The 17,302-nt window shown below is 34.7% G+C and overlaps 1 protein-coding gene across 1 annotated transcript in view; it reads right to left on the bottom strand.

The window, feature by feature from the left end:
- The window catches only part of LOC133324702 (protein bicaudal D), a 41,156-nt gene extending 24,485 nt beyond the window's left edge, over positions 1–16,671 (bottom strand). Inside the window, exon 1 of the mRNA XM_061533544.1 lies at positions 16,381–16,671. Within this exon, the coding sequence (XP_061389528.1) occupies positions 16,381–16,620 (240 nt within the window). The 5' untranslated portion in view covers positions 16,621–16,671. The remainder of the gene's footprint in view (positions 1–16,380) is intronic.
- Between the last annotated feature and the right edge of the window lie 631 nt (positions 16,672–17,302).

Here is a 17,302-nt window from a genome sequence, read left to right on the forward strand (position 1 = left end):
ATAGAGATTATGCAGACCATGTGATACCCTGTAAATATTTAGTATACGAAGGATACTATATATATTTCTGGCCTAGTAATGAAATTGCGAACATTTATCACCAAAAATTACTGTTTCTATTTCTGAAAGTAACCTCCAGCATTATAATACACCGATAGAGACAACTACAAATGCATTATTTTTTGAATGCTTCAAAAAATAATGCATTTGTAGATGTAATGTAATCGAAAATGTAATAAGTTATTGCATGTAATGTCAGGACTGTGGGCAGATGATCCACCAAATCCACCTTTAGGCCGAAGTTTGTCATGGTGATCAATAATTCGTTTATTGAATTTCATTAGTTTTACGAATTTTTCGGAAAACGTCAGGCAAACAAATTGTGGTGTACCCCTCAATATTGACCTTCTACGTTGCTCAAACGAAAGTCACTACATGAAGAGTTTTGCCGAAGAAACAAGTAACTATTTGCTTCGATGCACTTTTTCTTCGAACAATATTCGTTGGATTTGGATCGTCTGCGAAAACCTACACAGATCCACGATTCGTGACATGTGGCGAGCTTTAAAGCGTAAACTGTAAACGCTAAACTGACGGATTGTCAAATTTTGCGGATTCCACGATAATTTCATGGATTTACCGATTGTATGCTGGTGGATTGGAAAGCTGAACTAGAAAATATCAACGGAAAATTGCGGGAATACGATCTGCTGTCCAAAAAATTATATTGAGGCACAAACCCGAGAATCGAATTTGCAAAAAGACGAAAACCAGTGAGAAAAAATATTCAATATATGAGATGAAAAGTGGTTGTTCCGAGAAGTGGCCGATAATCCAAAGCTAAGTGCACCTAAACTTGCAGAAAGAACAGATAAATATCTGGAAAATACATGTAACCTACAAAAAAACAATTCGAAGAATTTTGCGTAGGTACGGTCTTCATGGTTGAGTTGCACTAAAAAGCCATTCATTTTGGAACTCTATTATTTTTGCTGATGAAGGCAAATTTAACTTGTTTAACTTGTCGGATGAACAAAGTAAGGTATGGCGAATAAAGCCGGGGATCCAAAGCACACAATTCAGACCGTAAAGCACGGAGGAGGCTTTGCACTGGTATGGGACTATATGAGCGCTGCCGGAGTAGGAAATATCATTTTTATCGAAGGAATTATGAATAAGATCTATTATTTAAACAGTCTAATAGATAATTTGAAATTTTGTGTTGACAAATTGGCATTGGGGACATTTCAAATTTAACCAGATAATTCACAAGTTCCAAATCGTTTGTAAATGGATGCTTTATAATTGTTCAAACACCTCCTCATTCCCCGGATTTGAATCCTATGGAGAACTTATGGAGTATTTTGGAGAAAAATATTAGAAGCCACAACATATCAACCATACCAAGTCTGAAGAATGTTATACAAGTAAAATGGGGAAAAATTCAGACATCTGAAATCTATGTCGGCAAGGTTACTTAGAAAAATAAATTTTATCTTGGATACTTTTCATTGTGAGTCTGAAATCGCTTTTGTTTAACAATCATAACTTGTTATATTGAATTCAAATTGAATTTAAAAATAATAAAATTTTATTCATTGATTAACATCCACTTATGCCATTTTTATTATAAAAAAAAACAAGTGAATACTTTTGACTGTGACTCAATGTATGTTGTATCTTTCTGAATTTTCTTTTCATTGCCAAAATTAATATAGATGCTCCGTAAGATTTCGTACATTGTTGGGTTAAAAAAACAAAAACCATTCCATTCAGAACAATATTGGAATTTTCAGCAGACTTTCGGATCGATTTATGCGTATGCAGATCATGTTAGTAGACAAGGATTAAATTCTCTTTATATGACAAGCATCAACAAATCTCAGATTCCTATTCCGTATCACTTATGGGAGTTCAACAAGGTCAAAAAAAATCTTACCGAAGGGATAAAAACTGTTAGAAACAAAATTCAAGATTGGACTTGATAACAACAGCCGCTCAACTTCTATAATATATGAAGTTTCTATGGGTGTTGATACCTAAACTAAAATTGATGTATGTTTATTTTCTGCAATATAAGATGCTCCGTACATTTTGGAAATTTACCAAGAACGAATTTAATTTTTTTTTTCGATCCAAACGTCATTCTCAATTTTTAGATTATTTTCTCCTACAAATTTTCTTTAAGCAATTTCATATTTCATGACTTCAATTTCATTAATGTGACAATAAAATTTAATATCTCTCAGTTATTGGGAGACAACAATAAACATGTAATCCATAAAACATTTATCGTGTCTGAAGGAGAAAACGTGCAAATATGCGAAGACAATTTAATTGCAATTTTTATGGCTGTAGCAGCACCAATTGATGGAATATTTTGATATTGGAAATTAAGGAAAATTTAACGAATTTTAGCAGGAACGGTTGGTAGTAAAGTGTTTCGTCAAAATAAATCCTAAAGATTCTGATGTCGATGGATGGGACCAAAATAGAATTTCGATATTAGGAAAAAAATATCCCTTAAAAGCTCTTTGCTTGATTCAAAAAACTAGTCAATTTATAGTCTCTATATTGCTATTTATATTATAAAGTTGTATTACAGGCATTTTTAGCTCCCCCAATTGAAGTGTTCATTCTTCAGCAGATCATGTACTTCTCCAAATAAGAAAAGTTATCTTCAATAATTACCCCAAATATTCCACGTCCGAAAATGTGTTTCCATTTTGAAAAACTTCCCCTTTTTCACATTCAAAACATTTCGATATTGAATTCAGTCACAGATTTAAACATGAGTTCTTAAAACGTTTTTTGGAAAACTTATTCTATTCGCATTGATATTCATAAATCCAATCTCCACATCAACTTTATACATCACCACATAATAACATGCATGGCATGGCACAACAAATACTCACACATGCACACACACAAAGTTCGAATTCAAGCTGTGACATAAAAACAATTTCAACGTTCAGTAGTTGTCTAGAGGAGGAGGTGAAGGAGGTGGAGGAGACATGGAGAGATTTGGAGGGCAAAGAGAAAAAAGAACAGAAATCACTTTGAAGCTAATAACAATTTCCATTGCAATTGTAATTGTCAGTGGGAAGCATCCGGGCATAACATGACAACGTAGGGAATATCACTGACGAGTGTTATAAAATGCATAAACGCCACGGAAAGCATCAAATAAAAATACACCATTCCACACAAATTGTTCTGCTGCCAGCTACTGGTAGACAAACAAATATTCTCTACATCAGCAGTAACAGCAAAAACAACCACAACAAAATATTTAACGAGCTATTCACAGTTGCAATCACTGCTGCTTGGAGAGCAACTAACCAACAAAACCAGACAGACAGACAAATCGACCGACAGACAGACCATCAAAAGTGTAGAACAAACTTTGGGAAAATGTTGCATCCCAGAGATGATGATGATTATCATTATTATCAGCATCATTATTTTGACTATAAAGACCACTGCAGTTTATGGTGAGTTTAACATCCAACTACTAGCTGGCTGACTAACTCCCTTGCTGGCTATGTGCAGCATGCAATCATTTTGAAACATAAACACAACAATTGTTGGGACATAAACACAACATTTGTCGTTTCACATCATGGAACGGGAGCCAAAAATACAGTCCAAGGAAATTGCGAAAAGGAATAGAGGGGGCGAAAACAAATGGCAACATAATAGATTTGCAAAGGATTTGAAAATTCTCTAAAATTTTTTTTACATTTTCATGCATGATTTTCTACTTGCATGGCATATGGTTTGCTGCAGCAAATGGCTGGCAGGATATATATATTTTTTTGTTTTTTTTTTTTCTTATTGAAATTGGATTGAAAGTTGGTTTTTGGCTTCCATTCAATTTTTGTTCTTTGCTAACAAGTAAAATAGAGAAAGAAATCGAAATTCCCATGCATCTTATTAAAATTGTTATGGTTATGGTTGTCCTTGGTACATTTTTGAATTTAGGATTGAAAAAAGACATCTCGACCGGCACATAACCAAATGAAAGATCAAATGAATATTTTTAAGAAGGTTCTATGATAACCAAAGCTCCTCGAAATATTCTATATTCTATTAGATGGAAGGAGTTCTGAAAAAAAATCCCTTGTACGAGGCCTACTATATAGTTTTATAAGAATAATATTTATAATGATTTATACACTTTTTCATGCGCTCAAACCCATTGTCGAAGTAAAACATCTTCCCGGCAGCGAAAATTTGGGAGCACACATTTTTTGTGTATTAAAAGAAGTTTTGGGTGATGTAGGGGATAGATACCAAGCAAAGGCTCTGATTGACTTTAACATGGCAGAGCCCAGGCTTATCTTGGTCCCTCTTTCATCTCTACTGTGTACACTGACCTCCCCGCGTTGTCACCTGGGGTAGATACTTTCATCATCCGTAGAAATAGTGAGCAGATATGTGCCGCGAACTATAAAAAAAATGGATTGAGGCGTCTTCTAGTTGCCCACACTCGGAAAACCCCTCCTACTATGAAAAATCAACGAAAAAGAAAACCAAATCCCCACTCGAAGTTGACGACCACCGCAAACGTGGGACCACGATCTGCGAATCTGCACTTGCAATGTGCAAATGTGAAAAGAAATGACACTCTGTACCCCAAACAGCACTCTGTACACCAAACATACATCGACATAATGGATCGAACATTGCGAGCGGTAACATCCACCTTTGAACAAATTGAGAAGTAGTCTGCGAGTAAATGGCTAGATGGTATCAATAATCAAGAAGTCCAGTAGACTCGGACCATCTGTAGAACTTGAGAATTGCGGCTTCGAGGTAGTTAAAGATTTTATATACCCTGGTACCATCATAAATAAAACTAATGAGATCAGTTTTGAAATTCGGAGAAGAATATTGTTGGCCAACAGATGCTACTATGGTCTGAGTAAGCAATTCAAAAAACAAGGCCACCTCTCGCCAAACCAAACTCACACTCTACAAGACGCTGATATTACCCGTGCTGTTGTATGGGTCTGAAGCATGGGTTTTTGCGCAAGCCGATGAGGACATCGAAATAGTATCGAGCTGCAGCGACTACTTTGGCTAGATCATGTTGTGCGAAAGGATGAGGATGCCTCAGCTCGAAATGCATATAAAATCGAGCAAACCGAGGGTTAACGCAGAAGGAGAAGGTCACGAATTCGATGGGAATATCAAGGGGAATACAACATTTCGGGACATGGTTTTTCAAATTGCAAGAGTTACGCGCATGGAAATCTTTTTTGAGCTCGGCTTATGGAACAAGTGTTTTGTCACAATCCAGCTAAGTAAGAAAGTAAAAGAAGTCATTGGCTGCGTAGGCTCCACGTTTTTGTGTTCTATAATCTTCTCCTTCTATAGGAAGATCTGTTGGTCTTTTATAGGAAGATATCCTGGTCTTTCTTAGCAAGACCTCTTGTTATTCTGTAAGAAAACCCCATAGTCGTCTACAAGAAGATCACATGTTATTCTATAAGAATGTCTCACGATGTTCTATAAGAAGTCTTAATGGTCTTCATTAGGTAGTCCTCGTAGCCTTCTATAAGACGACCTCTCGAACTTTTCATGGTCTATTATAAGGACACCTGTTGATCTTCTATAAAAAGATCTCGTGATCTTTTATAAGATCTCCTAGTCTTCTAGAAGACCTTCAGGTCTTCAATAATAACGACCTTCTGGTCATCTATAAAAAGCCCTCTTGGTCTTCTATAGGAAAACCCCTTGCTCTTCTATAGGAAGACCTCTTGGTCTTCTTAAGAATAAGTTATAATCGTCTATAAGAAGACTTCATGGACTTCCTCGTAGGCTTCTATGAGAACACCTCTTAGACTTCTATAATAAGACCCATTTGATTTCTATAAAGAGACTCCGTTGACTTCTATAAGACCTTTTGGTGTTCTATAAGAAATCCTCCTGGTCTTCTATAAGTATTCCTCCTGGTCTTATATAAGAAGACCTCATGGTGTTCTGTAAGAAGTATGAGGATTTCTATAATCCACATAAGAAGACTTCTTGGTATTCTATTCCGAAACATCTTTGTACTTCGCCCTCCACCCGAACGCTGTGTTATTATAACCTATCTATTTTACATTCCCCCTTTCGTAAAACTCCATCCCCAAAGAAAGTTGATTTTATTAGCATTCCTTTGGTCTTTTTGTTACAGCCACCAACAAATGGAAAAAAAGTTCAAATTTTTTGTCAAACTCAACCAAGCAAACAACCAAAAATATGCCGCAATTACAAAGTGAAAAACTTGCGTTTTTAATTTGGCCAATTTTCTTGGTTGGCAACAAGCATAAGGAGGTGGATACGGGCAGGCTGGCGGACCGGAAGATAACCTATAAGAATCACACTCTGATGGCAAGACGATGTGACACAAAGACGCCGTTGGCTTAATACACTTTCCACATGATAATGATGATGACGAGCATGGTAAAGGGAATGACGGCAAAAAATCTGTTCTTGCTTTTTCTTGCTTCCATCAAATAAATTTCCAAGCACTTGAGTTTTCAACGTCCTTTGGCATTGTTGAAATTTTATAGAGAGGAAGCGCGGTAGCAAAGGACATTTTTCCACCTGACTACTATCCGCAACACATAGTCACCTACCTCAACCAGCAGCAACATAACGTGCCATGATGATAAACTTAAACTGGAGATATCCGCATTCATTGTAGAGGTAGGGTGGGTTATTGTCGTGTAAGTGGTCGAGATGTTGAGGTTGGGTGATTCTTCTCCAAAGACGAAATGCGAATGAGTCTAAATTAAAATGACAGGAAATGTTGTTGAAGGGTGTCTCTCCGCAGAAAGGAAAATGGTACAACGCGACAAATGCAATTCAATTAGATGGCTCATCATAAGCAGTAAAGCCGTCAACCACCAGTTCCACTTTGATAGAACATACCATAGTAGTTAAGTTAAGCTATTTGGATTGCTGGACACGTTGTCGGAGAATGACAAGTAAATTAATTATAGTGGCCCAGTGCACTGAGAACCTATATATTTTTACAAGGTAATGATTTTTAATTGCCGTTACTGCTACTGTTACCGGATATTGGTTATATTCATTTACCTACATACTCGTACATATATATTGTGAAGGTTCACTTTCTGGTGTGAGCTTTTAATTTAATATTTCTACGTAATCGTTTGAAATTAAAACATTTTTAAAAATATATATACGAAAAGGCATTTCTTTCCTCCTGTTGTAACCCTTTTTCCTGATTACTACAATCCAACCCCCATTTTATGCTGAGAGTAGCCAATCATCGACAAACGAAATAAGCTTCATTTGAACGCTCTCTTCAAAATTTATTTAATTAAAATGTTATTAAAGTAAAATCAACAACATTGAAAAAGGGGAGAACGTTTGAAAAAAGCTAATATTTACACGCTCATTCAAAGCCAATGCCATAAGAAATAACAAACATTTGTCCAGAGGCATATAAAATAATAATAATGATAACAAAGTATTAGGCATATTCAGCTTATGCATGCTTGAAGGTAAGTGTGATTTTTTTTTTTTTTTGCAAATGGTAGTTGGAAATTGGCGATAACTTGCCATGTGAGAAACGACAATGTTTGTAAATAGAGGGGATTGATTTTATGGCTATGGGAAAAATTGAAAGTGTTATAATTCACCTCAAATCAGCATTTCTCTTATTAGCGATAATAATTAAAAGTAAATAAATTGTCAATATGGGGAAATATGAAGATGTCGTTAACTGACAGCCTGAGGTTATGGTTTTATAACACTTAAAGGAACCAGCAACCATCTTAAGACATTATGGCTCCACACGATCGATTATATTGAACATTTGTCTACATGGACATTTGTCTCATTTTTTCGAAACACTGTTTTAGAATTTCGCAGGGGTTTCTTAATATGTTTCTGCCTTATTCCTAAAAATTCGAATGTTTATCATCAAAATTGTTTTTATTTTTCAAAGCATCCTTCAGCATTATGTATACGACTATTATCCACTCAAACCAATTGTCGCCAACATTTTTACACTCCGATTGGGACAACTTCAAAGAAGGGGTTTTGAACGTATATTCGTTTACAACACATCGAATTATTCTTCCGAGACCCCATAAATTATACATTCTTGATCGGAATAAAATATTGTCTTTTTATCCATGTTCGTCTGTTTACGTCACGATAGAAATCGCAATATTAATCGGGTGTGTTCTGGAACACACGGTGTGTTTTCTACACTTTACACATACACTTCCCCTCAGAAGTTACCTCCTGTTCTGCTTCAAACGTGAATTGAAATGTTCGAACTTCTGCACAATAAAAACAAAAACAAACGTCAATATGGTACTTTGCGGAAATTGTAGGACAATATAAACTGTATTTTTAAGATTGTTTCTGTCATTTTATTAATTCTAACGATAATTGTATTTTTTTAACGTTTTATTGTTTACAACATAAAAAATATGTATGAAAAAAACTCTCTTCTTAAATCAAATGACTGATTTTTTTATTTTATAAATAATATTCTTTTATATAGAAAAACATGAATACACCCGACTCTAACTATCAAAATGTAAGAATTCACTTTAAAAAGGTGTAAAGTGTGTTACAGAAAGGCTCGACCTATCTTTGATACACTCCTAGCGTTAAGGTGAATGCCCGTATAATTGAGTTCGGAATATTGGCTAAGACATTACTATTATTCCTCTAAGAGGTTTGGTATTGCAAATGGGGTATATCGAGGGGTTTTGGTATATCTCCCATATAAAGGCTTCTTGGGCGATGAAAAACACATTTACGATAATAGTCTGGCATATGTTAAGAACTTTAGAGGTTTTAACCACATTTCCTCACCGAAGTTTTTATAATTTGAAATTCCAGACTACTGGTACTACTGGTGAAAAAAACTTTTATCCAGAAAATATTAAATTTAAAATTTGTCTTGTTTTCCGTAATTTCCTCAGACCATAATTTACAAATATCGATTTAATAAATTGTTTATGAAGGTAAAAAAGTTCAGCCCGGCGGATATTTATTTGTTTCTCGATGTCCGTCCGGGAATTAAAGGAACTCATTGAGTACCATGTTAGGTCCCATTTCAAATTTTGGCTGGTAAAAATGTACACAATGATTATTTTTCATTTTTTTTAAATTTCCGAATTGTGGTGCACCGCACTTGGACAATTATTCAAGGTAGGCTATATCTACCAGTCATGTACAAAATGTTTCACGGTGTATGTGATGTTTTGAAAAATATAGAGAAATATATTCTAAAACCCATTTGTTTAAAGATGAATTTTACAACATTGATAAAAAGAAATGGCCTACGGCACTCTTCCCCACCCCTGTCGAAAGATGGGGCGACCTCCACTTTCGTAGGTATCGCGTACACACCATAATCCGCATCATGATGGAATATGAGAAGGGAATAGAAAACCAGATACGAAATATACTTCAACAGACAGTCTATTATTAAGTTGCAATACTCATTTAAAAATATAATTAAATTCGATTTTATTAATTTTACATTCTTGCAAAAATCTACATTAGAGTACGCAGAATTAAAATCAATACACATAGAATAAGTTGAGCGATGAAAATCTTTTTTGATAATACCTACTAGATCGAAAAGTAACATTTATTCTAATAGATGAAATGAGGAAATCTGGGGGTATATTACCAACTAATATTATTAGTACCATCATAGTGTTCAACATAATTTTAATTTTTATAGGGCTTGCGAACAGAATACAGTGATAAGTAATTCTGCTGTTCTAATTCTAGAGCGTTGTCACAGTTGCCTTTAAAGTTTCTGATCCCGTCCTTATAGACGCATTTCTTCGACCATCAAATACGTATAAAAAATCTTCCTTATATAGAATTTGGATTCGCTATTACTATATTCCAATAGAAATAAAAATGTTCATATAGGACTGTATTAAAAATATATTCCACCCACTGTACATTTCAGGGTCACTATAAATGAGATTGTTTTATTGAGAATGCCGCTGTTGTTGTCGTTGTAAGTTTTGTTATAGTATTTTTTGCTTTTGATGTTTTTGTGTTTGCTTTGTGTGAAACAATGCAATATCCTGTGGATAAAACAATGCCAGTCTCATTTTTATCTTTTGTTACTGGTGGCACCATCACTGCCAATATCTCGCAATTCTCTCTTTTTTTGTATGTGAAAGTACTTACAGACATTTGTACATACACTTACAAATACACGGATGAAACACTAACACTACCGGCCAGGATATCGAAACAATTATTAATTGGTGCAGAAATCTGAACAAAAACAAAACACATAAATTGAATATCGTTATTGGATGAACAGTTGTCTGGGTAGTAAAGCGAATTGAGGATATTAAATGGGCAACAATTTTTATAGAGGATTTAAAAAAATCATTTATTTTGGGATTTAAATACTAGTATATATTAAACGTAAAAAACTGACAATTTAGGGGTTCTAATGTATATATTACGAAAAAATTTTAACGGTAAATATGAAACATGGATGAAACACTTATTTATCAAACGAAACAATTATTAAGACAAAATTTATCACAAAAACAACATAAAAAAATCATTAGTCGATACAGACCCATATTGAGGATATTACAAAAATATATATTTATATCCTCATTTATGGGAAAAACTAGTATATATTAAACGTAAAATCACACTGACAATTATTAAGCACACAAGATGAAAATAGCGAAACGGGCATTATCTCATTTATATATTTATGTCCTCAATAAAAATATATGTCACTTGTTATAAACGATTAAATAATCTCAAAACAATCAAATTGAAAGTGTTCGTAGTGTACCCATATTCGACAACTCTACTATCTCTTACACTTTGAAATTTTTGCATGTAAGAATTTTCTTTTATGTGCAACACATTTTTGCAGGACACATTCCTTGCACACACACCCGCAACAAAAACACATACTCAAACATAGTGACAAAATGGTTACAATATCTTATTCTTGTTTCACTTGAATAACAATAGAACAATAGAATTGACCGACCGACCATACACAACATGTGTATCAGACATGTTCATAAACAATAGATTCAAAGACAAATTATAACTTAAATCATAGAAACTAAATTGACAATAAAATGTGAAATAGAATGTCCTACGACGTTATGCTCCTTGAAAAATAAAAATGACTTCATTTCAAAGTATATTACTTTAATACACGTTAAATTTCTTTTATTAATAATAAACTAGCATTTTTAAGAAACATTTTAATGGCCTAATTTCTTGGTATTAAATGCAGAGATGATTAGATCTAATGACTCTAATGAATAGAGAATTTTGAAGAATTATTTTAAAGAGTCTCAAATTTTTTTTAAGAAAGTTCAGAACTTAGGTTAGGGATGTACGGTTGTTAGTAACAACCTTCCACTCGGAGACTATTGTCCAGCAACGTACACAGGTTTTCATTTCGGGGGAGGCCGGTAGTACAAAATGAAAAATTCGCGGTTCCCCCCTGCGTACGTCCCTGCTATTGTCCATTGTGATCATCCTTTATACCTGAAAGAGAACGGGAAGAGAAGAGAGAGTGGAAGAGAGAGGAGAAGATAGTAGGAGAAGGAGAGCCTAGAGATGGTTACTCTAGCCATATCAGATTTTTGACAAAGCCTAGGATCTGGTTGGGGTCTATTTTAGAGAAGAAGGCTAGATTATTAATTTCATATCTTTCAAACTGTTTATGTCTTCTGCCAATCAGCGATGAACATCTACAGAGGATATGTTCAATTGCCTGCAGTGACCTGTTATGATCCCCACAATGATTTTGATCTCTCTCAACAGCAAAGACGTTCTCGACCATCTGTTGCCGTCTACCTCGCCGTAGAACAAGCGGATTTTGCTAATGAAGGCTTTTCTCATTTGAAGGTAACCAACGAAGGCTCAACGACGTGGACATTTAAAAAAAAAGAGGTTCAAGGCTTGGTTAAAAAAAAAGCTCTAGAAAAACGCCAAGCCGTTTGATTTTTATAGAATTTTAGAAGATTCCAAGATAAAGCTTTAGACGAGGACTTTTAAAGACTAAGAATCGTGGATTTTTAGGTCTGTTTGAATCTCAGATTTTTTAAGAACCCTGGATTTTTACAGATTTTTATAAGCGGGCCCAAAGCTTTGATTTGTTTTACAAAAGAAGTAGGTTTTACAAGAATCATAGGATAATCAAAAATACCTGGCATTATTAAATAAGGCTTATGTTTTATAGATTGGAATATAATTCGATTACCGAACTCTTTTCTCATGTATGAGCTGAGACTGAGATAGCTGCACCAGCAAGAGTATGTCGATTAGGAACTAAATCTACGAACATGGATCAATTCGGAGACATTTGCGAAAGTTTTCCTTAGTTCCTCATCGAATTGTCACCTCATCGATTTCCAATAATGCGACTGCTTATTAAATACTCTACCTTCCCAAACAATAAGCAAGGCTGAAATTGTCTTTTCTAGTGTCATTTTCATGCAATACTTTTCTTAACATCAACCCAGAAATTAAATCAACTTTGAATCTATCTAAAATACAAAAAATATATATTTTTTAAGCCTAAATTATTCAACAACTAATTCGCAAATATAAAACAACAAACAACCTTGAAATATCAAAACATCGCTTGTGTGGCGAATGGAAATATACATGATTGGAATGCAAAAAAAAAAAAAAAAGATTACTCATTCCCTCCCCTCAAAACATCTCTTCTCTCCACATAAATTAAATTTTAATATTGCAAACAATTAAAGGTGTAGGCAAATCTATTTCAAGTACCCGAACTTCCAATGAGACAACACTATTTCTATTCTAACATCGTTAGAGAGTTAGATACGGTCGTCAGCAGTATGTTGGTAAGAAAAACGTAAACGTCGGTACGTAAAGAATGGCGCCACGTGATCACTGGCCGAATGAGTCAGTCAGTCAGTTGCGGTGCCATGCCATATAGGTAGAGGAGAAGAAACGAAATATACGTCGAAAACAAATTGAGAGTTCATACCGACAATTGTTTGACTACTGCGGCAAATTTGCTCACCAACCAGCGACAGACACCTGTTAATATCTTAGCCAAGCCATAGCCAAGAGCAGTGAATGGAACTGAAGAAACAATAAAAAAGAACGAGAATAACAACAACAATGCTTAATGGAAGATAAAGTGGTATGGTTGCAAGCGCTAGGAAGCAATTCTAAATCATTAGAAAAATTGCCAAAAGACATAGGTAAAACTTAATTTAATGATACAACGAAACAAATCGGAGGAAATTGAAACAGGCAAATTGATGTTTACACCAAGCTTGTTTGATTCTGCAGAATCATTCGTTCGTGGAAATTTTCTCTGTTTCTGTGTGTTAATAAAATATTTTTTTCATTCCAATATTGTATGATTTTGTAAGAAGCGTAATGTTAAAATTTTTGAATAATAGTTTTTTTCAATAAGAGTTCCGTCCTATTAAATTTTTATATTACGCCAATCGTTTCATATCAAACATTAATTTCTGAATATGTTGTTAAAATGTATACTGAATTCAAAAGAAAGTTCTGTTTAATTTTGGAAAATGATTCTTTATACAATTTTTTTTAAACTACCCTATTCCAGTTCAAACTAATGGAAGACTACTTGATATACGGTTGATGTAACAACAATCAGTAATGAACACCAAGGTGAATTAATTAATGGACGTCGTTCAACACAAGTTGAACTGAGACGTTGAGGAAAATGTGGAAGATGTTTTTAACAATTTCGCTCTTAGCATCTTTGACACATCCTCCTGTTGAGGATGTGCTCTTCGTAGAAAATTAACCCAGGGGTGTGGTCAAAATACACAATACTCTGTCAAGAATTCCATTTGAAAAATTTGTGAACGCAAATTGCTACTCTCCCACTATGAAGAATAGAAAATTCTGTTCGATAAAGATATATTTGCCAGGCTAATTCAAAAGCGGTAAGATTTTTTTATATTTCAAAGAAACAGAAACGATTAAAATACGCTCTTTCTCACGAATGCTCAGGGCGAGAATTCGATTGGTTATTTATCGCAAATGACAAAGTTACAATAAATGAACAAGCATTTGCAATCTCTCACGAATGTTCGCATTGTACGACAAATTCACGAACGATAAAACTTCGCGGCAAGCGTCGTTGATTCGATCTAATTCAATCGATCGATTCGCGAGCGCAGTTAAAAACAATAACAAACAAAATATCAACAATATCTGCCGGGCATGGGGTAATGGTCCACATGACACGCTAACCTTTTCAACTGTCCAGCCAAACCCATTCATCTAACCCCAATTTCACTGTGGACCCAACCAATACAGGTCGCAGTCTTTTTTGAATATGAAGTTAGAAGCAGAACCAGATTAAGGAGAAATATATAGCAGAACAATCTGCTACAACAACAACAAACAAAAATATCATAAAAAAGATTTTGTTGTTTTGTGCATTCGCGAATTCATGCAGCGATCATTCGGGAATTTTCGTTTCCATTGGAGAGCGAGTGCCAGAAAGAATTTCAATCACCAACGTAACGAACGATGGTTGTTGTGTGCTCTCACTCGTTTGCTATGTATGTGCGAACATTTGTTTGGCGAATGCTCGTTTGATAAAGAATGTTTCGCGATAAATTCATTCGCAAAATGAGGCCAAACGAAAAATGCGTATTTTGAATCAATCGCGAGCGAATTTTTGAAGAAAATTGTAGTAGTCGATTTTCACAATCCTCCCTAGATACCAATTTTTTATCATTAAAGAAATTTTGCAATGCAAGAAAAGGATGATAATCGCTTGGTGTCAAGTCCGGACTGTATGGCGGATGCATTAAAACTTCCCAAACAAGCTCCCGAAGTTTTTGGCGAGTCACTGTAGATGTGTGTGTCCTAGCGTTGTCCTGGTGGAACACGACACCTCTCCTGTTATCCAATTCTGGTCAATTGAACAACTAAAAACATCAAAATATTTTTTACTGTGAAATGTCACCCTTCCAGCAAAAATTTGAAATTGCTTGATCGATACTTTACGAGAAATCTATCAGTACAGCCATCTGTCGAAAAAATAATGGATTTCTTTTTTCCCCAACCTAATATCTTATATCAAAATATCGGTTACATTAATGTAATGATTCTAAACAGATATACCTTGATGGGTGGCAAACCAACTATAAATGGTCTGCCAATATAGCCAGCTTCCTATTCAAAGAATTCAAGCTGTGGATTCGTAGTATTTTCATTGATAGATATCACTTAAAGCAATCCAACATGGGTCATAATTTCGAAAAAAAAAATCCACCACTGCAGCACGGTTTGTTAATACGTAATGTAAAGTTTTGTAGTTATTAATATCTAATAGGCTAAAACGATTTCCCCAAAACAACCAACAATAGAACTACAACAGATTTGATAGGATTTACAAATGCATGACCCACAAAACCAGATCTATCTATATATCTATCAATAGACCAAATGTCTCCGAGTAAAGTGGAAGCTAACTTTACCCCGTATTCTTAACCAACAATTGTAATCAGTCGGTTGCTCTATCCTATATGAAAATATTTGTACCATGGTTTTGTAGCATATCCGCTATGTCAACGTTCAACGATCAACGTTTTTCTCATTTACATTATAGAAATTAGAAAATCGACACTCTTTACTTTATTTTCAAAATTGAAATTTACGAAGTATTATCAAAAACCCCGAGCTCCACTCAGCCTTCAGGGGGGCAGCTTTGTTGTTTTACTGCAGTTCCAAAATATATGTCAGAAATGTATTTATTTATTAAAAATAAATAAATTTTCCCACACGGATAAAAATGATTATCGTGGTTTCCTTTCTTACTTCGATACTTCTCGAAAACCTAGCAAATTCGGAAATTTTTGATTAAAAATTTCAAATTCCGTTTCCCGCCAAACAACATCCATAGGAGTTCATATTAACACTTTATTAACAATATCGACATATAAACAAAATTTTCTTTAGAAAAATTAGTATTCTTGTGATTAGCAGGAACTTTGCCGCGCATCTATAAACAGATTATAAAACCCGATTACCCAACGAAATTCTCTTTTTAAAATAAAGATACAAGAGGTGTTCATGGAACTCCTATCTTGGAATATGAATGTTGTTGTTAAAATTTGCAGGAAAGGATTGCAGGACACCGATCATAAACATTATTAAGTCTTTAATTTTCAAAACTTATTAAATGATTTTTTTTTAATACCGGTTGATTTTTTATAATACTGTACATAAAAGTACTCTGATTCGTATTTTCTAAACCAATATTCCACATTTTCCTTTGTAATATATTACAGATACAAATTTTAATATTCCACACATTGATATTGATATTCTAATACTTACTTCATGTGTTATATCCAATTCATGTTTGGCATTGTCGTACAATGTTTCCAGCTCTTCGAGACGTTGCTCCAATGCCGATTTCTCCTCTAACAGGGATAGGCCATATTGGGCCGATTGTGCCCGTTCACTGGTCGCTTGATCGAGTTCACGCGTTAAACGCTCAACTTCCATGCGAAGTTCATCGATGGTCTTGGACGATGTGCCGCCGCTGCCACCACCAGCACCTGAATCCAGAGACATGTTGTTAACGACTAAATATGATTACAGCAGATACGTTTTATTGTGTTGTGACAGCAATTCTTTGGTTGGCTATGTTCTCACGGCGTGTCCACACAGTTATACTCCTGGCAAAAGGACTTGTGCTGATAGTCTTCTCCCTTCAATGGCTTGTGTGCAAGCAAGGATATATTGAGTTTAATGTTGCTCAGTGTTTGTATTGCTTGCTGTTGTTGTAGTTGTATTGGTTGCGTGTGTGTGTGTGCGGTGTGTTGGTATTTAATGGACGGGCACGGATATAAATTAAACGGGGGCGAAAACACAGGATGTCTTTGGACGTTTTTGAGATATTTGTTTTGTTTGTTTTTTATAAATAAAATTTTCTTTTTGTTGTTGTAATTTTTTTCCAAGAAGTGGCAACTCTTTTCTTGTTGTGGGCGGAATCGTGATGTACTGTATGTAATTAATTTGTTGTCAGTATGTAGTGTTTATGTGACTGAGTGTGTTTTGTTGTATTTTGTTTTCTTCTTTTTTTCTTTTGGCTTATTATGCTGCTCGTATTGGCCGTAATTGTTGTTTAAAATCGTTGTTGTTGTTGCTATTTTTTAGTATATTATAACTGGAGGGTTTTGTTGTTTTGTGTCTTTTTTGCTGTTGCTTTATAAAATTTAATTATTAAGACTTGTCGTTTTGGGCAATTTTATTT

The sequence above is a fragment of the Musca vetustissima genome, unplaced genomic scaffold, assembly GCF_032173495.1.
Source record: "Musca vetustissima isolate MV318-11 ecotype Yass unplaced genomic scaffold, APGP_CSIRO_Mvet_v1 utg36638, whole genome shotgun sequence".
Classification (NCBI taxonomy): domain Eukaryota; kingdom Metazoa; phylum Arthropoda; class Insecta; order Diptera; family Muscidae; genus Musca; species Musca vetustissima.